The sequence below is a fragment of the Girardinichthys multiradiatus genome, chromosome 23 (genome assembly GCF_021462225.1).
Source record: "Girardinichthys multiradiatus isolate DD_20200921_A chromosome 23, DD_fGirMul_XY1, whole genome shotgun sequence".
Taxonomy (NCBI): Eukaryota; Metazoa; Chordata; class Actinopteri; order Cyprinodontiformes; family Goodeidae; genus Girardinichthys; species Girardinichthys multiradiatus.
This window is the reverse complement of record NC_061815.1, coordinates 25985532-26007090: the sequence shown is the minus strand read 5'-3', so window position 1 is coordinate 26007090 and position 21559 is coordinate 25985532. Positions and strand designations below refer to the sequence as shown.

At 40.1% G+C, this 21559-nt stretch overlaps 1 protein-coding gene across 3 annotated transcripts; it reads right to left on the bottom strand.

Moving 5' to 3' along the window:
- Positions 1-666: 666 nt before the first annotated feature.
- fbxw11a (F-box and WD repeat domain containing 11a) lies at positions 667-21072 on the bottom strand. Of its 3 annotated transcripts, XM_047353116.1 has the most exons (14): positions 20934-21064; positions 18653-18757; positions 15532-15600; positions 14175-14394; positions 13789-13975; positions 11945-12035; positions 11026-11163; positions 9827-9945; positions 5374-5623; positions 5157-5275; positions 4082-4192; positions 3922-4000; positions 3383-3547; positions 667-1975 (listed from the first exon to the last, which is right to left on the bottom strand). In XM_047353116.1, the coding sequence occupies exons 1-13, from the start codon at positions 20970-20972 to the stop codon at positions 3386-3388; spliced, it is 1689 nt and encodes a 562-aa protein (XP_047209072.1). In that variant the 5' UTR covers positions 20973-21064; the 3' UTR covers positions 667-1975; positions 3383-3385. The 3 variants fall into 3 exon arrangements, with proteins under 3 accessions (XP_047209072.1, XP_047209073.1, XP_047209074.1); XM_047353117.1 differs by lacking the exon at positions 18653-18757 and having other exon boundaries at positions 20934-21072; XM_047353118.1 differs by lacking the exons at positions 18653-18757; positions 20934-21064 and adding an exon at positions 20607-20752.
- Positions 21073-21559: the final 487 nt, after the last annotated feature.

The window sequence follows — 21559 nt, the reverse complement described above, 5'->3', positions numbered from 1 at the left end:
TAGCCGAGAACCATCGCCACAGATGAGGCAAATATCAACCTGTTTTACACTCCGCGCTGCTCCTGGGCGGTCTAACATTGAAGGTCATGGTTTGAAGATAATTGTACATCATCATCCACAAAAAGCCATGTGCCACAGGTTCCCAAATAAGACCTTCTGTTCAGTTACACATTCAAACCTTGTCCATGAGCACCACCGACAGGTTCAGGGCCAAGGAGCAGTCCTAATTAAGTCAATACCTAAAGTTTAAGTCTTACCCCATGCCTACTTTCTGACGAGACAATGAAGACTGAATGGATTTTTAAGAGCAGTCACTACTTAGGGGGATATCTCCATGATTTCACCACTTCATACTGGAAGGTCAGCATAACAGCCCCCAAATTTTCAAACAGCTTATATAAATTGTGATGGACAATTGTGAATCTTTGACATCAGTAATTAATAAGTCATTCTTTAAACAGAAAATGCTATTGTCCCCCCCTAAGGGACAACACAGAATTTCATATCAAACTAAAAACATCTGTATTCTCCGTTTTCGCTCATCCAAACAGTAAAGACTGCAGGCTAAAGCTAAACCTTGCATCAAGTCACATGGAGAAGCAGGATAACACAAATCCACTCATAAAACACACACTTACACACACATGAGAACAGACAGACCACTCATTCAATGTTACAGTTGGCTCAACACTCCACCACTGTCAAGTACTTTATTCACAATAAGGTCATTTTGTTCTTTAAAAAATCATTTTAATATACAACACAATTTTTGACAAGACAACTCCGTTTACAGCTAAATTTTGAGCTCTTGAATTCCAGCTTCTCTCATTACCAAAGCAAGCACTTAGGATGATGGGAGAGAGAAAGATGGTGTGAGAAAGACAGATAAACACAGTGGGTGGGGGAGGGTAGGTAGAAAGAATGAGGAGAAAGGCAGGGAAAGAGTGGCAGGAGGAGAAAGGACTACGCTTAGTATGATTTTCTTTGTACTAAGAACCAAAATACTCAAATAAAATTAGAAAATAACAGTAATAAAAAACCGTAAGAAAGTAAGAATTAAGGAGGAAAAAAAAAGCAGAGGTGTACCGGGATGCTGTATCCATGGCAACCTCACATGCATGTGTCTGACGCTTCTGCTCTGTTCTGCCATTTTCACAAGTCCACATACACATTAAACACACACGTTCAGAGTGTGTGTGCCCCCTTATTCCAAGCAAAATGTGCACCTCGTAGGAGGGGCTGTGAAAGGGAGGCTAAGTGGTGGGATAAGGGGGAGAGTGGGGTGCAGAGAGAGAAAGAGAGAGAGAGTCAAGGAGGAGCATAATTTTGTGAGAAGGCGCAGGGAAGCCTTCTCCAACACTTTTCTCCCTCTTTCAGTCCCTCGATCTCCCCTCCTTCCCTTCTTCCTTGAGAGCTGAGTAGAGTCTCTGTCTCCCGTTATCACAGCTCCAGTCATCTTCTGTCCAACTGTACCACTGTGTCTGCGTTTGTCTGTGTAATGTATATAAATATATATCTATAAGCATTTCCATATCTGTGGAAACCTGTTTTTGGCAGGGGTTAAAATCTGAGGAGCAGAAGCTGCTTTAAGTTTGCTTCAAGGAGGACCAAAAAACAAAACAAAAAAGAAGGTTGTGGGTTTTTGCCAGGTCTACGTTAATACTGTCATTAGTGTACTTTACAAAACATAAATTAGTAGCAGAAAATGAACTTCTTGGGAGAGTTGCGTTGGTTCTGCAGTAGGGAATCCTCATCAATGTTGGTCTGTATGTATGTCGCTGAACTGGCAGGCAATGGGTACAAGCTTAAGAGTCTGTCAGAACGGGCAGGAGGGGGCTGAGTGGGAGATGGACAGAGAGATGACAAGGAGGAAGAAAAAAAAAAAAAGAAGATGCGCTCCTTTCCCCGACAGATGCACCCATCAGCCAATCAGCCCTGGATTTCCTCCTATAAAGGGTGAGTTGCATGGCGCCACCTAGGGGAAGGAGCACAAATATTGAGATGCTTGAGAAAACATTCAACTGCATCTGGAAAAATGTGAATATCATTGAAAAGTTTATTTATGTAAATTATGTGATTTATTTCACAACCTTTTTTAAATGTTAATTTGGAAGATTATGGCTTTTAGCCAATGAAAATCCAAAAGCAGTTGGTAGAAAATGTAACAAAAAATTTTAACAGAAACGCAGGCCTGCCAAAAAAGGCAGCTTTTTGGTAATTCTGTGTGTTTTGTGAAAGGACCGATGGGGCGAGGGGTGACGACCTCAGTCTGCCCGTTATGTTCGACACGTCAAACGAGGTAGACAGCCTCTACAGAGGCAAGCCAGCTTCTCAGGTCGAGGGAGTGATGATGTATTTTTTGTGCAACTAGCCAACAGCAGGATTTGCAAGCATAAACGAGACTGACGAGAAGAGTAAGGAGGGAACAGGATCATGTAATTGAGTCCGTCCTGCAACAGCACACGGAGACTCTGGATGCAGATTTTAAACGTAGTGTTGACCTCGAACCCGACTGACAAACATGTCATTTTTTATTTCGTTTTAAACTAACAGCTGTGTGGGATACCACTGTTGTGGGTTTTGAATGGCCAGAGGGAGCTATGAGATTGTTCGTCTTTACGAGGTAAAGGCTTTGTGAAAGAGGCTACTGCATCAAAGGCGATCACCCTGTGACACCGTTTATTGAAACCCAGGTTTCTTTAATAGCATCCTGCATTTTTGGATCTGCTTTTTCCCATCTACCTCTTCACAATAGTCCAGGTCAGGCCAGTGTACTGGCCAACCACACTGATACCACTATAAACAGACTAGGTATTAGTACAAGTAAGGTGCTCTGGCGTCTCTGGTTCAGGATCGGCCCAACACAAGGAATGCACCAGTTGTAGCCCATGTTCTGGATACACCTGGGTGTAGTGGTTGTTGAAGCACTGATTCCAGCTATAGTCCACACTTTGTGAATCTTTCCCAAACTCTTGAATGAGCTTTGCTTCACAATCCTTGCAATGCTGTCGCCATCCCGGCTGTGTGAGCACATTTTTTCCCTACTCTCAACTTTCCACTATTGTTCTTAAATAAAGCGCTCTGAATAGTCAGCTTCTTTAGCCATGACCTTTTGTGGCTTATCCTCCTTGTGGAAGGTGTCCATGCCTATCTGCAGGACCACTATGAAGTCAGCAGTCTTCCACATTATTCTGTATTAATAGTCCTTTTCTTAGTGGTCCTAGGTAATATTCTGATTTTTTGAACTGCATTTGGAGTTTTCAGTAAGTCATAATCATCACAACTAACAAAATAGAAGTGTTTTTGATGATAATCTAATTTATTGACACAGTCAGGCCGTTAAATTAGCGGGAATACTTAACAGTGATGCTTTTTAGGATACCTGCTATCTAGAAATGTACGTGTAGGTGCGGGAAGGAGATCGTCCCTCTGACTGGCCATTCGGTGAGACGTTCAGGAAATCCCAGATCAGAATGGTGTCGTCGTGAGAACTGCTGATTATCTGAAACTCGTCAAACTGCAGGCGGAAAACACGGCCGGAGTGCTCCTGCAAAAACGAGAATGATAGAATCAGTGTTGAGAGAGAACAGGGAGGACATTTCTGCTTTTTTCTTCACTTCTAGAATTGCATACACTTTATATACGATATTGCATTTGTACATAACCTAATTTAGCACAACATGCTCACCCAGAAATTAAATCTTTAAAATTTGGGTATAACTAGAAAACGGCTCGTTATAGACTTCTTGGCTTTGGTGGTATGTGCAAACTAGCATTTAGGAGGCGTTGTAAAATAAATCCTTTTATTTAAACTTAAGAAATGAAGAAACCTAGGTTATAGTAAAGGTGCTTATAAAGACATTTGTCCTTAGGCTCCAATTAATTAGGTTATTAGTAAAAAAACAGATAGGAGACACTCACCACTAGAGTGCGCAGACACAATGTGCTAGCAGGGGCTCGTGGGTCAAGTGCTGCCTGCAGGTCCCACACTTTTATTTTGCTGCAGAAACAAGGAATGTTAGAAATGTCAGCGAACAATCCAGGTCTCAGCTCAGAAGTGCGTGGACCGATAAAACCTCACCCATCGTAGGCTCCGCTGACGATCCTTTTGTTGTCGAAGCGAATGCAGCGCACCAACTCCTCGTGACCTTCCAGGACTCGCAAACATGCCCCGCACTCTATGTCCCATAACCTGTAGAAAGACAAGCCAAAGATTAACTTCCACTGCTTCCATTAAGTTGGCTCATATGAAAGCAGGTCACATTCATACACGAGTTTATAATAACACAGTAAGTTCCTCTTCTGATGTTTTCTCTGCTCAGGTTGAAATGCTGGGGCAATCGGCCAGGACTGATACAAACTTTACATTAAAACATTACCTACATTGTGTGAATATAAACATTAATATTTCCAATTACTTTCTCTGTTATTGTACTGAAAATGTTTCTAATGAGGAGTTCCCTTTCTTACCTGATCTAGTTGCCTTTTCATTGCTCTGTGTGTATGTGTGGTTGATCTTTACAGTTTTCCTCAAGTTTTCAGTTTCAAACTTCGTATTTTTCTAGAGTTTTTCCCAAATTCTACAAATCCGAAAAACACCACAACGCTAAACCTGGCCTCCAGTTGGGCAATGTGGTAAAGGGCTATTTCACAGGATTTTCTGGCAACTGGATCAACAAAGTACAGTTGCAATTCAAAATGTAGCACAGTTTGTGATGTTTGACACATTCAGTGTTGGTATTTTAGCTTGAAAGGGAGTAAAAAAAAAGCCCCTTTTTTAAATAATGAGTGACTGTGTTGTTTCTCTAAATAAACCCAAACTAAAGTGATCAATCCAAGGTGGGATGTGGCAAATCTAAGATAATGATGTCATTTTAATATATAATCAGTAACATTTCTTTTTTTTATCTTTTAGGTTAATCAAATTACAGATACATGCTGCCATCACAGGCATTTTGAGTTGTTATGGTAGATGTAGAAATATAAAGAAAGCCGTAAGTCTGAGCACTATTGTTATGTTGCTTTGTTAATACTGCAAATCAATGTTCAGCCAAAGTCTGAACACTAGCATAAATTGTATCCCGATTGCATCTTTGACAACTACGGCAAACAAAAAAGGTCACATTCAGGTGGCACTGTTTGAATATCGGACGCACCGGATTGTGTTGTCAGATGAGCCGCTGACTACCAGACGATCTCTATACTGTAAACAGGCAATTCCCCGCTTATGACCATTTAGAGTGCGCACAAACTCACAGGTGCTGGTGCTCCACACCTACATCAAGCAAAAGGCATTTTGGTGAAAATATAGAATTATTGAAACAGAATAAATATATTAAAGTTCATGATTGGAGACCTGTTTCATTAGCCCACCTTGATGGTGCGGTCCCCTGAGGCGGACACAATATATTTGTCATCGAAGTCCACAACGTTGACAGCAGCACGGTGTCCCACAAGGACGCGCCGCAGGCTGATGTCAGTAGGCGAGGCCATGTCCCACACTGCAATCGATCGGTCCTTAGAGCAGGTGACCATGAGACCGTTCGCAAATCGCAGGTGAAGAACTGCCTCGTTGTGGTGGATCAGTGTGTTCAGTACCTCACCCGTTGTAACTTCCCAAACTCTGCAGAGAAGAACGGAGGAACAGACGGAAGGTGGTAAATGGACAAAGTAATACAAATTGGGAGAGATTTTAATATGGCCAAAGTTTGAGCACAAGAGGTACCTGCTAATACTTTTTCCAGGGAGGGAAAAAAAATCTCTCACCCCTGGAAATCTTTTATTTATTTATTTTTACTGATCACAAGAACAAGAGCCTATTAACCTTAAGTTCTGCTACTAAAAACAAACGGAAGCGTATGATGCTCAAATTACCCCTAACCATGTCTTTTTAGCTTTGGTTGATTGGTATCTGATTTTTTTCAAAAAAAAGGTACAAAACAGAGCTGTCTGCCATGGGACGTTTCATGGTAATCATGCAGAAATTTGTACCCGCCAGGTGGTTTAAAGTCCCTTTCTATATTTTACTGCAAGAATTATTTTTCATGACTGTAATAAATAACATGCACCAGCAGGATGTTTCTTAGAGCTGTTGTGGCTTGATCAGAGGCAGGGCTGCATTTCATCAGGAAAATATTGCAACACTCTTGAACAACACAATGACGTTGCTGGTTAGGATTAACTAACATTTTTCTCACCAGTCTCTTTCTTTCCATCATGGATATTAAACACAGTCACATTGGGTTGCCAACTGATAAGATACACAGCAATAATCGGGTCATAATCTGTTCTACGTCATGAGAGAAAATTGGCCCAAACAGAGATAAGAACCATAATAAATGGAAATGGGGTGTAGTACAAAGTCTTCAGAAAATAATTACAAAGAAAATAAATAATATAAGCTGATATGGAATAGTTTAGGTAATCTGGTCCAGAACTGGTATGTTTTAAGGGTACGAAATAGAAGTTATGTGTTTTGTTGTCTTTACAGAATGCATTCATTGTTTTTCCAGTCTCATAACAAATGTTTTTCATAAACTGACAGTAAATGGATGATGCCTCAAGTTAATGCTGTACATTATCTGTGTTTGCACCAGACCATTCTCTATTTGTTGTGCAGAGCATCTCCACACACAACTTGAACTGAATTTATTTTGGTGGTAGTACAGAGGGGAGCAGCATTAACTCTTCATCACTACAGTTATGTATCATGTCAGAGAACAAAAACATAAGAAAGCCAATAACTTATTTTCAATGTGGTCCTCAAGTTACATTGAACCCAATGCAAACATACAGCAAGAGGCAACAGCTGCTGTCTTTTGCTCAGCATGTTTCCCCTTCATATCAATCGTTGTCAGAGTTTAAAGCACAAGCAGTAAGGTTGTAATCTTCTTCAGGGCAAGCTTACGCCAATACCGCCACCTTATGTTAGCAGCTATGTATTACAGCCAAATTGAAAGACAACACTTGAAACAAAGGAATGTTTCAATTTATTTGAAAATCAGTGCCCACCTCTAAAAGACACAATAAAAAAGGAACAGAATAAAAGAAAAAAGAAGCTGAGTGCAAAAAGATCAAAAGGGAAGAAAAATACAAAGATGAGAATGAGAACAATAATAGGAGGAGGCTCAAGTAGGAAAGAAAAACGAGATGAGAGCAGTAAAAAAAAAATGAGAGGAAAACAATGCAACAGGAAGAAATGACACAGAAAAACAAAAATGAGTCATAAAGAAAAACGTTTATTGGAGTCGGAGCAGAGACGCTCAGACTCCGAACAACTGCAGAAAGGAACAGAGAGTGTGGACACACAGCTGCTCCATTGCTCAACTGCAATGAAGCAGCGGCACTGAAAATCAAATGCAAAACACATTGGAAAAGCTGACAACTTAACTTCCAAACAAAGTGGCCGTCAAGCTGTTGCTAAGGAAGTGAGGTCATATTTTCCTTGGATATTATCCAGCAAGCACGGCTGAAGTGTGAAGTAATAAGAATTAATATTGAGCTTCTGTGTGCAGTAGCCAAGCATGTGTCAACATATAAACCCACACTAAGCCTTTTACCTGCAGTAAAACGTATACAAAAATCTCTAATAACAACTGTGAACCAAACTCACATGAATGAGCAAATTTTAATATTCATATTCACTTTCTTCTAAATGGTATTTATGTAATTATTGCCAATCTTTGAGTTAACAGTTAGGAGTAAATGAACAGTTTCTAAATACATCTGTTTTTGTTGTTTAAAAAAAAATCATTAAAAGCTATATATTATTGCATTTTGTTGTCAATAAACTACATTTTACTTTTGCCTCCGCAACAAGACTTCAGGGAATGATTTTCATGCAAAATTGTCGTGCAACACCTCTGCTAGCAAGGCAGGGAGGTTTGCCATTTGTGGTTTTCCAACGGCATGTCCTCTTTAAATGCAGTCATGTTGTACTTACTGCAACCACAAGCACCCATTATTAAACAGTTAGCAGTTTACATTTGGCATGCTATGCACTTTAGGATTGTTTAATCATTTTCCTGGATGATCAGTACAAAGAAATAACATGTTAGAAGTTGAAATAAGTGTAAAAATCTTTGCCTCTGATCCTCCATCTCATCCCCAATACTATCAACAGACAGCAACAATGTTCTAGTGTAAACCACATGTGTAGACGTATTAGTTCAATGGTAGAAGATACCTTTAAATAGCCAGGGACTGCATGAAGAAGAATATTAGAAATAATAATTTACACCGATCACCTATAACATTATGACCGCACGCTTGTTATTAAGTTTTGCTACAAAAACAGGCGTCACCTGTGAAACACATTTAAAGAGGTACTGAAGGTTCTGGCTTTGCATACTTTAGACAGAATGGGTTGTTCAGTGGGTAGAGTCCTATGATTTCTGCGATTCAGAAGGCTCAGGTGAATTAATCAATTCAAATAAAATTCACCACGTTTTCGCCTGGTATATAGTTGAATTAGGTCTTTCCCTAACAATCTAATGCCTCTTTTCCATGGGCTCAACTTTTGCTGGCTCCACTCCACTCACTTTGTTCTGCAACTGTTTCCATTACTGGCTTTTCCAGCCCGGTCCTGGCATTCTTGGTTCCTGCTTATCAGCTGGTTCCACTGGGGCTGAGAGGGGTTGAAATGTGACGTAAACAGACCGCTCTTCACTGATTGGCCATGAGCGTGGTCAGCCGTATGTCAGCGGTATGAGAAAGTGTTCGCCAAGGTAGAGAAGAGAATGACAAGCCACGGATTTTACAGCACACCACAGTGCCGGGAAAAGCTGAAAAAAACCTACAAGCGTCTACAAAAACATTAAGGAGTACACAGGACGTAGCGGTTCAAACCGAAAGTCGTGGCGGTGGTTTCAAACGATGGACACCATTTATGGGCACCGTTCCTTGAGTTGTGGACAGGAGGGGGTGATTTGGACTCCACGACCTCACCGTTTTCAGAGGACATGATGTGTGATGGTGAGTGTTTATTTTACTTGGCACCAGCGCCCTGTTGTCTGATGTGATGCTCAACTTCAGCCGTGTGGGAGTCCTGAGCACAGCGCAGAACAATGCTGTAGTCATCAACTATTACAGCGTTTGAAGCAAAGCTCTACGTTTATGAAGCAGGAGAAAAACGCTTTAAATAAATTAGTTTGCAAATAACTGTCAAATAACTTTTTTAAAGCTGATTTCTCAAATATTCATAATGTTGCCTCATCATGTTTCTAACAGTTTTTGAAGAAATAGGAAGCTACGTACTGCATCAGCTAGCGTTAAATAATTTGTTGCCGACTGAGCCGGTGTTTTTATAAAAACATTTATGAATAAATCTGGCACCAAAGGTTTACATAACTTTAGAACTGATTCCCAATATGTTTGGGTGGTTTTGTCATTAAACTTAATGTTTTTAAAGATTATGTCTACTTGAAAAACATAATGTCTCAGATGCAATCTAACCCCATTAGGACCATGTATTTGGGGAGATTGGAGGCAAAGTGAACACCTTACAGAGTTCTGCAAGTTATTCCTAAGCATCAGTAGGTTTTTTCTGCAGATGGGGTCCCTGCAGTCTTGCTGGAGGAGGAATGTTTCCATGTTGGGATGTAATTGAGCAGCAGAACTTCTTAGGTCAGTGACAAATGTCTAACCTTGGTGGCAAAACCAGGTTAAATAAAATCAAAATATAAATGTGTATTTACTTTGAGTTACAATTTTTAGTTTAAATCGTTTGTGTTATAGCGTGACCATGTCCTACTGCCTCATGCCTTGCCTCTAATCAGATACATTTTCCAGAATATACGTCACTGCTGCAATTATAAGGGCGTCATACCTGACAGTTGAGTCAGAAGACCCAGTGACGATGACCCTCTCATCATACTGGAGACACAATACTGAGCCTGTGTGACCGGTCAGTACCTTCAGACATTCCAGTGTTTGTTTATCCCAGATCTACAAAGCAAAAGGAAGAGAATGGAGAGGATGAGTGGGGGAAAGGGAGAATCTGGCAGGGAAAGACACTGTGAAAGAGAAATAATATGTGATTTTGCAAACGGTGCAGATTTGGGTCATGCCAAGAATGCCCTATTCTTACAGATGTCCGTGCACTGTTGATGCCCGATTTCTCTACTGCTCTGCATGCAAATCAAGAGCCATCAAGCTCTTCAATGGCTGCGTTTCAGCCTCCTCCATAAAAAATAAGAAGAGTCACTTCTCCCATTTCACTATAAGACCATAATTATTATTACCATAATTCACCTGTGCCCTGTCTTAAGTACCTGGTGCTTAATTTCTAAACACACAAACACTGACTGAACCAACTGTGCTGAGAATGCTGGACTGTTCTCAGCAAAGTGGAACCAATTAGATTTGGTTCCCTTTGCTGGTGGTACCAACCAAAGCTATTGGGGTCAATGTTAAGTACTTCAATGTGTCAGTGTGGACCAGTGAGGCAGACAGAAACATGTCAACAATGTGTTTAATGGTCTCAGTTCAAGGAAACAGGTTGAGGAGCCTACAATCACACTAAAACTATACAGGTTGAGTATATATTATAGTATCTGCCGATACATTTCCCACTGAGGGACAGTAAAGGTTTGATCTATTTCATTCTATTTCTGACCAGCAGTTCTCATATTAAAAATACATGAGGTTGTTATACACAACATCTCCCTACATGAACATTCGTGAAAGTATAAAACTTCATGTCGTTCTTTAAAAAGCATATACTGACAATAACAAAGTGTCTGACAACTTAATGTGGTTCCATTTGTGATCCGTAACATGACTTCTTATGGGGTAAAAGAATTTAAAAGGAGAACTATGTGACTTTCATACCAATATCTTCAAAAAAAAAACTCAGCTTTGCTGTGATAAAAGTCATTCTAGACATTTTTTCTGTAAAAATCTCAGGTCTATGAAAACAAGATTCAATAGTTTATACTATATGAGATGGCTACAAACTAAAGGTTAGAAAAGCAACCATTAAGTAAGAATATTAAGAGATGATCGGACAGTCATAAACTGACATACCTTGATGGAGTTGTCCCTAAGGCCACTGATGATCTTCTCGTCATCATACTGGAGGCAGTAAACACCTTTACTGTTTTCTGAACGACACTGAATCCTTTGCAAGTTGTGTCTGCCGCATCGCCAATTAGCCTCAATTGTCTGAAAAGGAAACAGAAAAATAACGTTTGACATCTATAAAATAAAAACAGGCCCTTCCACTAAAATCTCAAACTGATTGAGAAAACTGAGACCGAACTGAAAACAAGGAAGGAGAAGATGGTTTATGCATTTAACAATCCCACCAGCTTAAAAGGATGTGCATAAGCCACACAGAGCGTGCAAAGTCAAGAAATTCATATGAATAAAACAGTAATAGCCAGTACCACTTTCTGCTGACTAATGAAGGTAAAAAGTAATCATGTTCAATTCTAAGAAATCGCTGACTTCTTCAGGTGTACGCAACTTTTCATCCTCTGATTTATGCCCAGCTTGATGCAGCACATATGGGCCTTTCTTGGTCGCACGCGACATGCATACTGGCAATGATGGAGTCCTACTAGACTGGATTGATTTGTTGTAAATCATATTTGAACAGGGTACTGAAAAGGATCTGCTTAACTGAGCAGTGAGTACCGCTCAAAGTCTTACTACTGAGAGTCATAGCAGATGGTTATAAAAATGGTTTTTATCTAAATACCTAAATCAAGACCAAAAAACTCTTCTTACAGCAATCAACAAAGAATTTAACTAAATATTCTACATTTCCAACTAACATTTAGATGTGTAATTTGTTTCTCTGGACACCAATTCTTGCAAACAGACACTTTTTTAACTGGGTGGATAAATTATTTGATGTGAACATAACAATTTTAACATTTTACATTGAAACTGAACTAATAAATAATATTTTAATATAGTTATCACTGAAACTCTGCCTTACCTCTATGTCTTGAATGATCTTAGGATAAAGGGAGTGATAGTAGGAGTTGGGCGGGATTTCTGATGTGCGGTTCTTGAACAAATATTTCTCCCTGGGGTAAGAAAAAAATATATACACCGTTATAAAATAAAGGCAACTAATGTAATGAACAATATTACTTCAGTCTTGAAGTTGTCAATGGTTTTGCTATAACAGAAAAACTGTGTTTTAGTGTACAGGTCCTTCTCAAAATATTAGCATATTGTGATAAAGTTCATTATTTTCCATAATGTAATGATGAAAATTTAACATTCATATATTTTAGATTCATTGCACACTAACTGAAATATTTCAGGTCTTTTATTGTCTTAATACGGATGATTTTGGCATACAGCTCATGAAAACCCAAAATTCCTATCTCACAAAATTAGCATATTTCATCCAACCAATAAAAGAAAAGTGTTTTTAATACAAAAAACGTCAACCTTCAAATAATCATGTACAGTTATGCACTCAATACTTGGTCGGGAATCCTTTTGCAGAAATGACTGCTTCAATGCGGCGTGGCATGGAGGCAATCAGCCTGTGGCACTGCTGAGGTCTTATGGAGGCCCAGGATGCTTCGATAGCGGCCTTTAGCTCATCCAGAGTGTTGGGTCTTGAGTCTCTCAACGTTCTCTTCACAATATCCCACAGATTCTCTATGGGGTTCAGGTCAGGAGAGTTGGCAGGTCAATTGAGCACAGTGATACCATGGTCAGTAAACCATTTACCAGTGGTTTTGGCACTGTGAGCAGGTGCCAGGTCGTGCTGAAAAATGAAATCTTCATCTCCATAAAGCTTTTCAGCAGATGGAAGCATGAAGTGCTCCAAAATCTCCTGATAGCTAGCTGCATTGACCCTGCCCTTGATAAAACACAGTGGACCAACACCAGCATCTGACACGGCACCCCAGACCATCACTGACTGTGGGTACTTGATACTGGACTTCTGGCATTTTGGCATTTCCTTCTCCCCAGTCTTCCTCCAGACTCTGGCACCTTGATTTCCGAATGACATGCAGAATTTGCTTTCATTCGAAAAAAGTACTTTGGACCACTGAGCAACAGTCCAGTGCTGCTTCTCTGTAGCCCAGGTCAGGCGCTTCGGCCGCTGTTTCTGGTTCAAAAGTGGCTTGACCTGGGGAATGTGGCACCTGTAGCCCATTTCCTGCACACACCTGTGCACGGTGGCTCTGGATGTTTCTACTCCAGACTCAGTCCACTGCTTCCGCAGGTCCCCCAAGGTCTGGAATCGGCCCTTCTCCACAATCTTCCTCAGGGTCCGGTCACCTCTTCTCGTTGTGCAGCGTTTTCTGCCACACTTTTTCCTTCCCACAGACTTCCCACTGAGGTGCCTTGATACAGCACTCTGGGAACAGCCTATTCGTTCAGAAATGTCTTTCTGTGTCTTACCTTCTTGCTTGAGGGTGTCAATAGTGGCCTTCTGGACAGCAGTCAGGTCGGCAGTCTTACCCATGATTGGGGTTTTGAGTGATGAACCAGGCTGGGAGTTTTAAAGGCCTCAGGAATCTTTTGCAGGTGTTTAGAGTTAACTCGTTGATTCAGATGATTAGGTTCATAGCTCGTTTAGAGACCCTTTTAATGATATGCTAATTTTGTGAGATAGGAATTTTGGGTTTTCATGAGCTGTATGCCACAATCATCCTGTATTAAGACAATAAAAGACCTGAAATATTTCAGTGAGTCGTGCAATGAATCTAAAATATATGAATGTTAAATTTTCATCATGACATTATGGAAAATAATGAACTTTATCACAATATGCTAATATTTTGAGAAGGACCTGTATAGTTTCATCCTCACCACTGGTGTCTTTCGGACAGGCCTTTCCAAAGCGGGTCAGTTCGGACCATTCGTTCAATGAGCTTCTTCCACAGCATGCCCTCAGAGATTACCCTCTGCCACTCTTTACATACCAGCTCCGCCGCGCAAAGTGAGCGTGCATCCAGAAAAGACAGGATGTTCTCTGCAATGTGATCCAAGCCTTGGGCTAAAGAGAGGGAAACACACAGGTTCTGCTGATGTCCAAACGCATCATGTAATTTTCCAGCACAAATTTCCCATCTTCCTATTATTTCCTGTTACACATCGAGTGTTTTCAGTTCATTTGATTTAAAACTCAAGTTATAGGACATTAAACTCCACATTGCCAAAAGTCGTAGTTGTGTCGCATTAGTGTGCGTTTGTACCTGGCAATGCAGTGATGAAATCCCTCTGCAGCATGGGTTTGAGGTAGGAGTTGATGTGGCCGTGCTGGTAGTGGCACATACGGGAGATCAGTCGCTCGACAAACTCCACTTGGTCGGCCTCTGACCACTGGTCGAACAAGGTGATGCAGTGTTCCTTCTCCTTCTCGTAGTTCCCTTCTGATGGACGCTTGCGAGACCCCATTACAGGACCATTAGTAGGCTAAATAATACCAGAACAAACTGATTAGTGAAATGTTCCCTACTTGCTCTGCCTAGCCTTACAGTATCTTCATAAGAGTTCAAACACATGCAATATATGTAAAGAGAAAAATTCTCTTTCATTGCATCTGTCAAAACAAAGTCTCTCCATGTTTCAGTTTAATTTAAACATTGTAAGGCCTCTTAAAAAGAATTACTTTATTTCAAGGCCAACTCGAATTCCAGAAGATTACTAATCCAAGTTAACCTAAGGCGTGTTTCCACTTCAGGAACTTTTTCCGGGTCGTTTCTTGCAGCCCACATAAACTCCCTCTGGTTCCACTGCATGTACCAGGGTAAAAACATAATAACTGGGTGAAATTTTCAGCTAAGGTAGGGAAATAGCACTTTTGCTGTTACCCCGAACCTTCGGGTTGGAGCTTTGCCGAGAAATATCCTGAGCATTATATTTTAGCAACTTCCGTTTAAACTCCTCTGTTAACTTTAACTGCAATCGCCTTTAAATAAAGGACCTCCACTTTTAGCCATCTCTCGAGACAAAGAGAGTAAATCCTACAGTCAAAGTTAGAGCTTTGAACAGTTTATACCGGAATGGTTTTAAATGTTTATGTTTTAAAAACAACAACCTCCCCCCACAACATAATTTACATAAACAGCACTGCGGTGGAAACACAGACAAGAAACAACCACTGGGATATTGGGGGTTCAGGGTAATTGAGTTCCAGAGGAGGAATGTTCAGGGTAACGTAATGGACTTGACTTTACACCCACTCCAGTGCTTTTCACTCACAACATTACAAGAGTAAATATCTGGTTGGATTTCTTACGTTTTCAGACCAAAGAGTGAATAATTAAATCTAAGACCTCTTAAAAAGTGAAGATTTAGAATAGAAATGCCCTTTATTGTCCCGCAGTGGGGGAATTTAGGGTTCCAGCTCCAATAAATCTTTAACAGGTGGTGTTTTCCTTGAATTCAAAAGCAGTTTTCATAGAAACCCCATTTTCTTTTCTGAAGTACCAAACCACAATTTTTCAAAAAGCAAAAGGCATATTTCACATTCCATCAACCTTTACATTGGGTTTCAAATTGTTTATACAAAGACGTGATTTCATCTGGGGTCATTTCCAACAGACGCACCTTCAGCACTGTAGTCTTCTTTGGCGACAGGTCGTCCACTAAGGTCTGTGACTCCATCCCTGAAGTGGTCTGGAGAAAAACAAAGACAAAAAAAAAAAAACATACAGAAGATAGAGTTTAGTGAAGCCCGTTATTATGGTCTGTAAAATAATCTTTGGGAGCTAAGCAGGGCAGCAGTGTGGACAGAGCTCTGACAAAGAAGTATCACAAACGTAGCAAAGGTCGGGCGGGTTGCCGTCAACATTTCCATACACACTCACATATACATATATACACACACACACACTTACATTATATATATATATATATTTTTATATATATATATATATATATATATATATATATATATATATAGTATCTAAAACAAAAGGAATCTGTTTGCTTGTCTGCGACCTGGGCTAAGTAGTCTGGACAGGAAATTAAAGGCTATGTCACTGGCACTACCTCAGGAATGGCAGCAAAGAAAGAAAGCAGGTCAGAGATCCTAAACATTTCTAGCAAAGATTTTGACTCAAATGTATTTTCAAACTATTTCATTTATATCATGTATATTATTATCGCTGCTATTACCAAGTTACATCATTTTAATGGGAAATGGTTTGTTACCAAACCATGAACTGACAGAGCAGAATGAGAATTTTTAATAAAAATATATATATTCTTAAATGTTTTAAATCTATATGCCTTTTTAAGGTTACTGTAAGTTTTTTTCAGATCACATGGACTTCACTGGTTGCTAAGTAGCCACAGCAGTGTTATAAAATTGTTTTCATCTTTACATGTATCTGATAAAAGCAATGTCCAGCTGCATTCTGAGCAAGGATGGGCAATATGCACTTTAATTTTATTACAATAATTGATGGTATTTACTTCGATGATGTTAAAGTTAAAATAAAAAGTATTGAAGAATTTATCACATTCTTTTTGACTACAATAAATCTATCTTTGCGTTCAGTCAGAGCCTTCAAAAAAATCCAAACACAACTCATAACTATTATTAAAATAGATAATTCAACTCAATGGTTACACTTAGTAGTGCAACTGTACTGCTAAACAAGAAACAATTGCATTAAATCATAATTTGGCTTTTATTGATAATATAATGGAGCTTAACAGAGAAATAAAAATGGGTAAACATTAAGAATTTTGCAATATTGAAATATATATTTCTTCTAATGCCAATAAACTTTTTGCAGTTGCCCATCGAACTGTTCACAGTTTGCTGCTTACAGGTTTTAGGGGTGTCTAAGGCTTCCAACTCTTAATGCTAGGTTATCAAACAGACATGTGTCACAGTCAAATGTTCAGCAAACACCTGCTTGATCTTGTTGACTGTTTGAAACCAGCAGAACAGAATAGAGTGAAGCTACACCTAACTAACATTATACAGTTAAGAGTCTCACGCCCTTATTGTAATAAATGTTAAACCCTAATATTTTATCTTGAAATGAAACATTACTATTGCTCATGTGTTTAGACTGAGTCAGAACCGCCTCACAAATATTGTGCTTTGTTGGCAATAACAAAAAAACCACTGAGCAGACCATACAACACACCATGACAGTTAGTGCTTTAGTAGCAATACAGACGTTGTCCTGAGAATTCTGGTTTAAAGCAGCTGGAAGAGTTTAATAATGTGCCTTTTCTATAGAGATGCACCGAAAAAAAAATGTCTATTATCCGAAATTTTACAATTTTTGGCTTAATCTGCCCTTTTCAGTGATCGGCAGGGCGGAAACAAAAAAAAAAAAATCCAACAATTTTCTGATCAATAAACACACCATACATGAGCACTACTAGGTCACGGTGACACAAAGACTCTAATTCACATGACATAGTGAGGGAGGAGTAAGGTGTTCCAAAAATGAAGCCACAGGGGAGACAAAAGGTGCAAGCTATTTCAAATGAAGCTGTATTTTTGGATCATTCAGGATGGCTAGACAACGTAAAACAAAGGTTTCATCCTTTTGATCTTGTTATGCTCTTGGTAATCTTTTATAAATCTCAGAATGAAGGTGAGGATCTAGCTACTTGCCTTTACGACATGCTAAAGATCGTTCAAAGTTTCAAATCGAGTGGTAATTGTACAATCTTAGAAAACCATGTTTTACAGTGACTGATCTCTCACACAGTGTGTAACATTGCCTCTAATACAAATAATTAATGACTGCTCACAGCAAGAGGCAGAGGAAAATAAAATGATGAACGCAGCAATTTTTATCCGAAATTGGCTAAAATCGGTATCTGCAAGTCAAAGATTAACAAACCAGAAGATCGGAAATTGGTCACAGAATTCTGTTTGGTGCATCTCTAGAACTTGTTTTTACTAATCTGTTGTATAAAAGTCATAAAAGCTGAACTTATATTTTTGTAAAACCTGGAACATCTCAACACATTGTGCACAAAGTCAGAGGTGCTCCGTGTTTCTCAAGTCCATTTAGCCATTGATAGTGTTGCTTCAACATACTGGAAGTTGAGCAAAACCATCAAAAACAGAATTGTGGTTGGAATGAATACAACTAGACAAGCTCAAGATCTAAGTATCGTTACCAAAGCAGACAGGAGACATAGCTGGACAGGAGACATTGCTGGGGTTCATGATCATGCAGCGCAGAAGAGGATAAGAAAGAACAAATCAAAAACTGACCAAGTTATGCTAAGCAGGCAGACAAGCAAGCGTATAGCCTCTCACCCCACCTCGACCCTCACACCTCCAGAGAGGAGAGAAATCATTACTCCTCAATGCAAGGTTATTCTCTGGTAGCCACTGCATACCTTCTCAATTCACATTAAACTACTTAGATTTTTAAAGAATATTAAACTCAAGAAGTGTCTAGTTTTATAACAAGCAACTTTGTTTCTTGGCTAAATACAGTTACAAGTAGGTACAGTTTAAAGTGGAACCAGAGAAGAACCCAAAAGCTGAGCAAGGGTAAAGGACAACAGAAGGTGAGAAGATTGGATGGTAATGTGGACGGTGAGTGGGTTCTGTCTGTCTGCACCAGGGTGGCATGAGCAGTCGAGTGGAGTGGTCAAAGCAAAAACTAAAAAGGATGAAAAGATGGTGAGGGAGGAAGGGAGAAAGGGGAGAGCAGCAGAATTAAGAGGAGAGAGGCTGAACCTGGTTGTGAGCCCGGGTGGAGGGGATGCTCTGCAGGCACCTGAGTGCACACAAACTCTCAGCCACCGAGGAGCAGCCCAGCCAGAGAGAGCGAGGCACAGAGCACTGTGTGAAAGAGAGAGAGGAAGGGAGGAAGGGAAGAGGAGAACGAAGTGGATAGGGTGAGGGAGGAATAGAAAAGGAGGAGCAGGAAACAAGAGATGGGTTGAAAAGAAAATAGAAGAGGAAGGATGACGATGATGGTAGTTGGTTAGAGGAAAGCAAATAATTTGAGTGAATGGATAAGTCAATGGATGCACAGATGGGTTAAGTGGTGGATTTGAGGAAGAACGGGTCAAGTGAAGTATGGTTTTTGTGCAAGAATATTAAATTAATGGGTAAATAAATAGGATTTGGTTTGAAATTGAGAGAGGGCGAGTGTTTAACCACCAAAGGTGAAGAGAGAAAAGAGGGAAGAGGTGGGGGGATAGTGAGGGGAAAAACCAGTATTAGAGCTACACACACATTTGGCACAGTGAGCGTAGGAACACACACTCATTCACACACAAGATACAAACAGATAAACATAAACACACACACACTAAAGCATTAATAGACATGAATAAGGTGGAGATAGGTAGAGGAGAGGGAGGGGCAACCGGATTAATTGTCGAATATTTTCATTCTTATGTTGACAGAAACCCCGCCCATTGTTCTGCCATCCCCACTCTCATGAGTGGTTAGTGAATAAGACTGGGACACAAACAATAAATATAATCAAACCAATGACAAAGACACAAACTAGACAGGGTTGAAAAATCGCTGATAGGCCTTTAAATCTTCTGTCTGCTAAACCCAAAGGGTTTTTCAGTTCCATGTGAAAAATTCTTGATACCTAATTTAAGAAAATGAGGAAGTGGAGAATCAAAGTCTATAGACAACAGCTGTAAATAAGAATTTAAACAAACAATCTTCTTACATCTTTAAGTTGAAAAACATTTGTTTCTGGACCTGTCTGTAGTTTTATGCATTATTCTTTGTCACATGCCTGCTGAAACATCACAATGAGGTGCAGGGAGCCCAGGAACTATTTTATGACTCAGTACTTGCATCACCTAAGTTCACATATAAAACAACTATGAAAATATTTATCTGAACCCGAGAAAGCTTCAGTTTTGGTACTGGGTAACATTAAAGAAACAGCTTTCCAATTTCCACTATGCCACACATTACAAAAGAAAACCAAATAGTAGCATTATTGCCCGAAGAGTGGTAGGTTTTGATGTTATTAGGAGAGGAACCGAACTAATTAAAATATGTAATCTTTAACCCATTAAATGTATACCAGGTATTTTTATGTGTGGGTTGAATGAAAAAAAAAACGCTTTTTTGAACTATAAAAACTGTATGTTAATCTTGGCTAACATTTGGTAAGCTAACCTCAGGCTAGCTACCTAGCTCAAAGAGAAAGTTAGTAGATTAAAGGGAAAAAGGAGTTACACGTTAACTAAATGTCAATGTTTTCCAAGGAAACCAATATTAAGACGACAGCTTATATAAATATTTGCTACTGGTATAAATAATCGCGTGTCGGTTCGGAGATGTCTGTGAACAACCCCAGGTATATGTAGCCTGCTAGCTCTGAAGCTAAGTGCTAATGATCGCTGATAGTGGTATCGCTCTGTGAATGAAAAGGCAGTACACTTCCTTCTACGCACTTTAGAAATATAAACAGTAGCATTTCGTTACGATATTCGCGACCGGTTGTTGCGCTTTTTGTACGTCTTACTGTTCGACAAAAATGCGAAAATGTATGACGTCTGACCATAAACATAGTATAAAAGCGTAAGGCGTAAATTGACGTGGTTCATCGCCTCCTAGCCTGTGTTAGCCGGGTAGCTAGATACGTATCAGACAGGGCCCAGTTAAAGTGGCGCAGCGTCACCGCAGTGAAAACTACACCAAGAATTCTTACCAGTCTTCCGCCGACGACCGGTCATAAACCCTTTCATTTCGCCATTAAGTACAGTCTCTTCTCCAAACACATTTTATACGTTTTAAATGATCGCTGTAAACTCTTGTTTGATCATCGGTGTGTTAAAACATTCGTAGCGAAATGTGCCGATATGTTTAGGCCCTTCCTCTCTTATTTCTGCCCCCCCCCCCCCCCCCCTCCTTTCTCCTCCACCTCTACCGACAAGCCGCTTCAGTTCACTCCTGCTGTCGAATCGAGCCTCGGCGCCTTCACCGAATAAAAGCCTGACAGCGATTCCCTCGGTGCCAACACTGAAATTGGTCTTACCATCAGTTCCACCGTTTTGTCTTCCATCTCCGGCTCCATGTTGATGATCCCCCCCGAAACTCGCTGTGAAAATGGAAACCCAGCCCTGCGTCGGCGGCCCGCAAATTTAGAGACGTCATTCACTTCGCGCATCCACACAGCTTCGGTAGGGGAGTGTCAAAAGGTGGGTGGGGGGATGGCAACGCCCATGTAGGAAAAAAGCACGCTGATTGGAGGGAGTTTGACTAAGGAGGTGTGGCCTGATTGCTTAGGCTTTTATTGATTGGCTTACTGCGCTACTAAGGCTTTCCCCGGTGACTCCCCCAAACAAAAAGGCAAATGGATGGAGATGCTGTTGCTATCCTGAAGAGGGATACACTAAGGCAAAATCAATCATCCGCATAACGTTGCTATGAAATGATGCAGAATGTTGGTTATTGAATCACGCTGCATGTGAATACAGGTACCGGGCTTTCGGTCAGAATTGACATTATATACAGTGCTGACATTGTTTGTAATGGAGTCACAAATTGCTTGTGAAGGTTTTGTTTCATGTAAATTACTATAAAACCCATCAAATTAGGGCATGCTTCAATATGGAAACGTCAAATTAAACATAGGTATTTCAAATACAACTTTGAATGAAC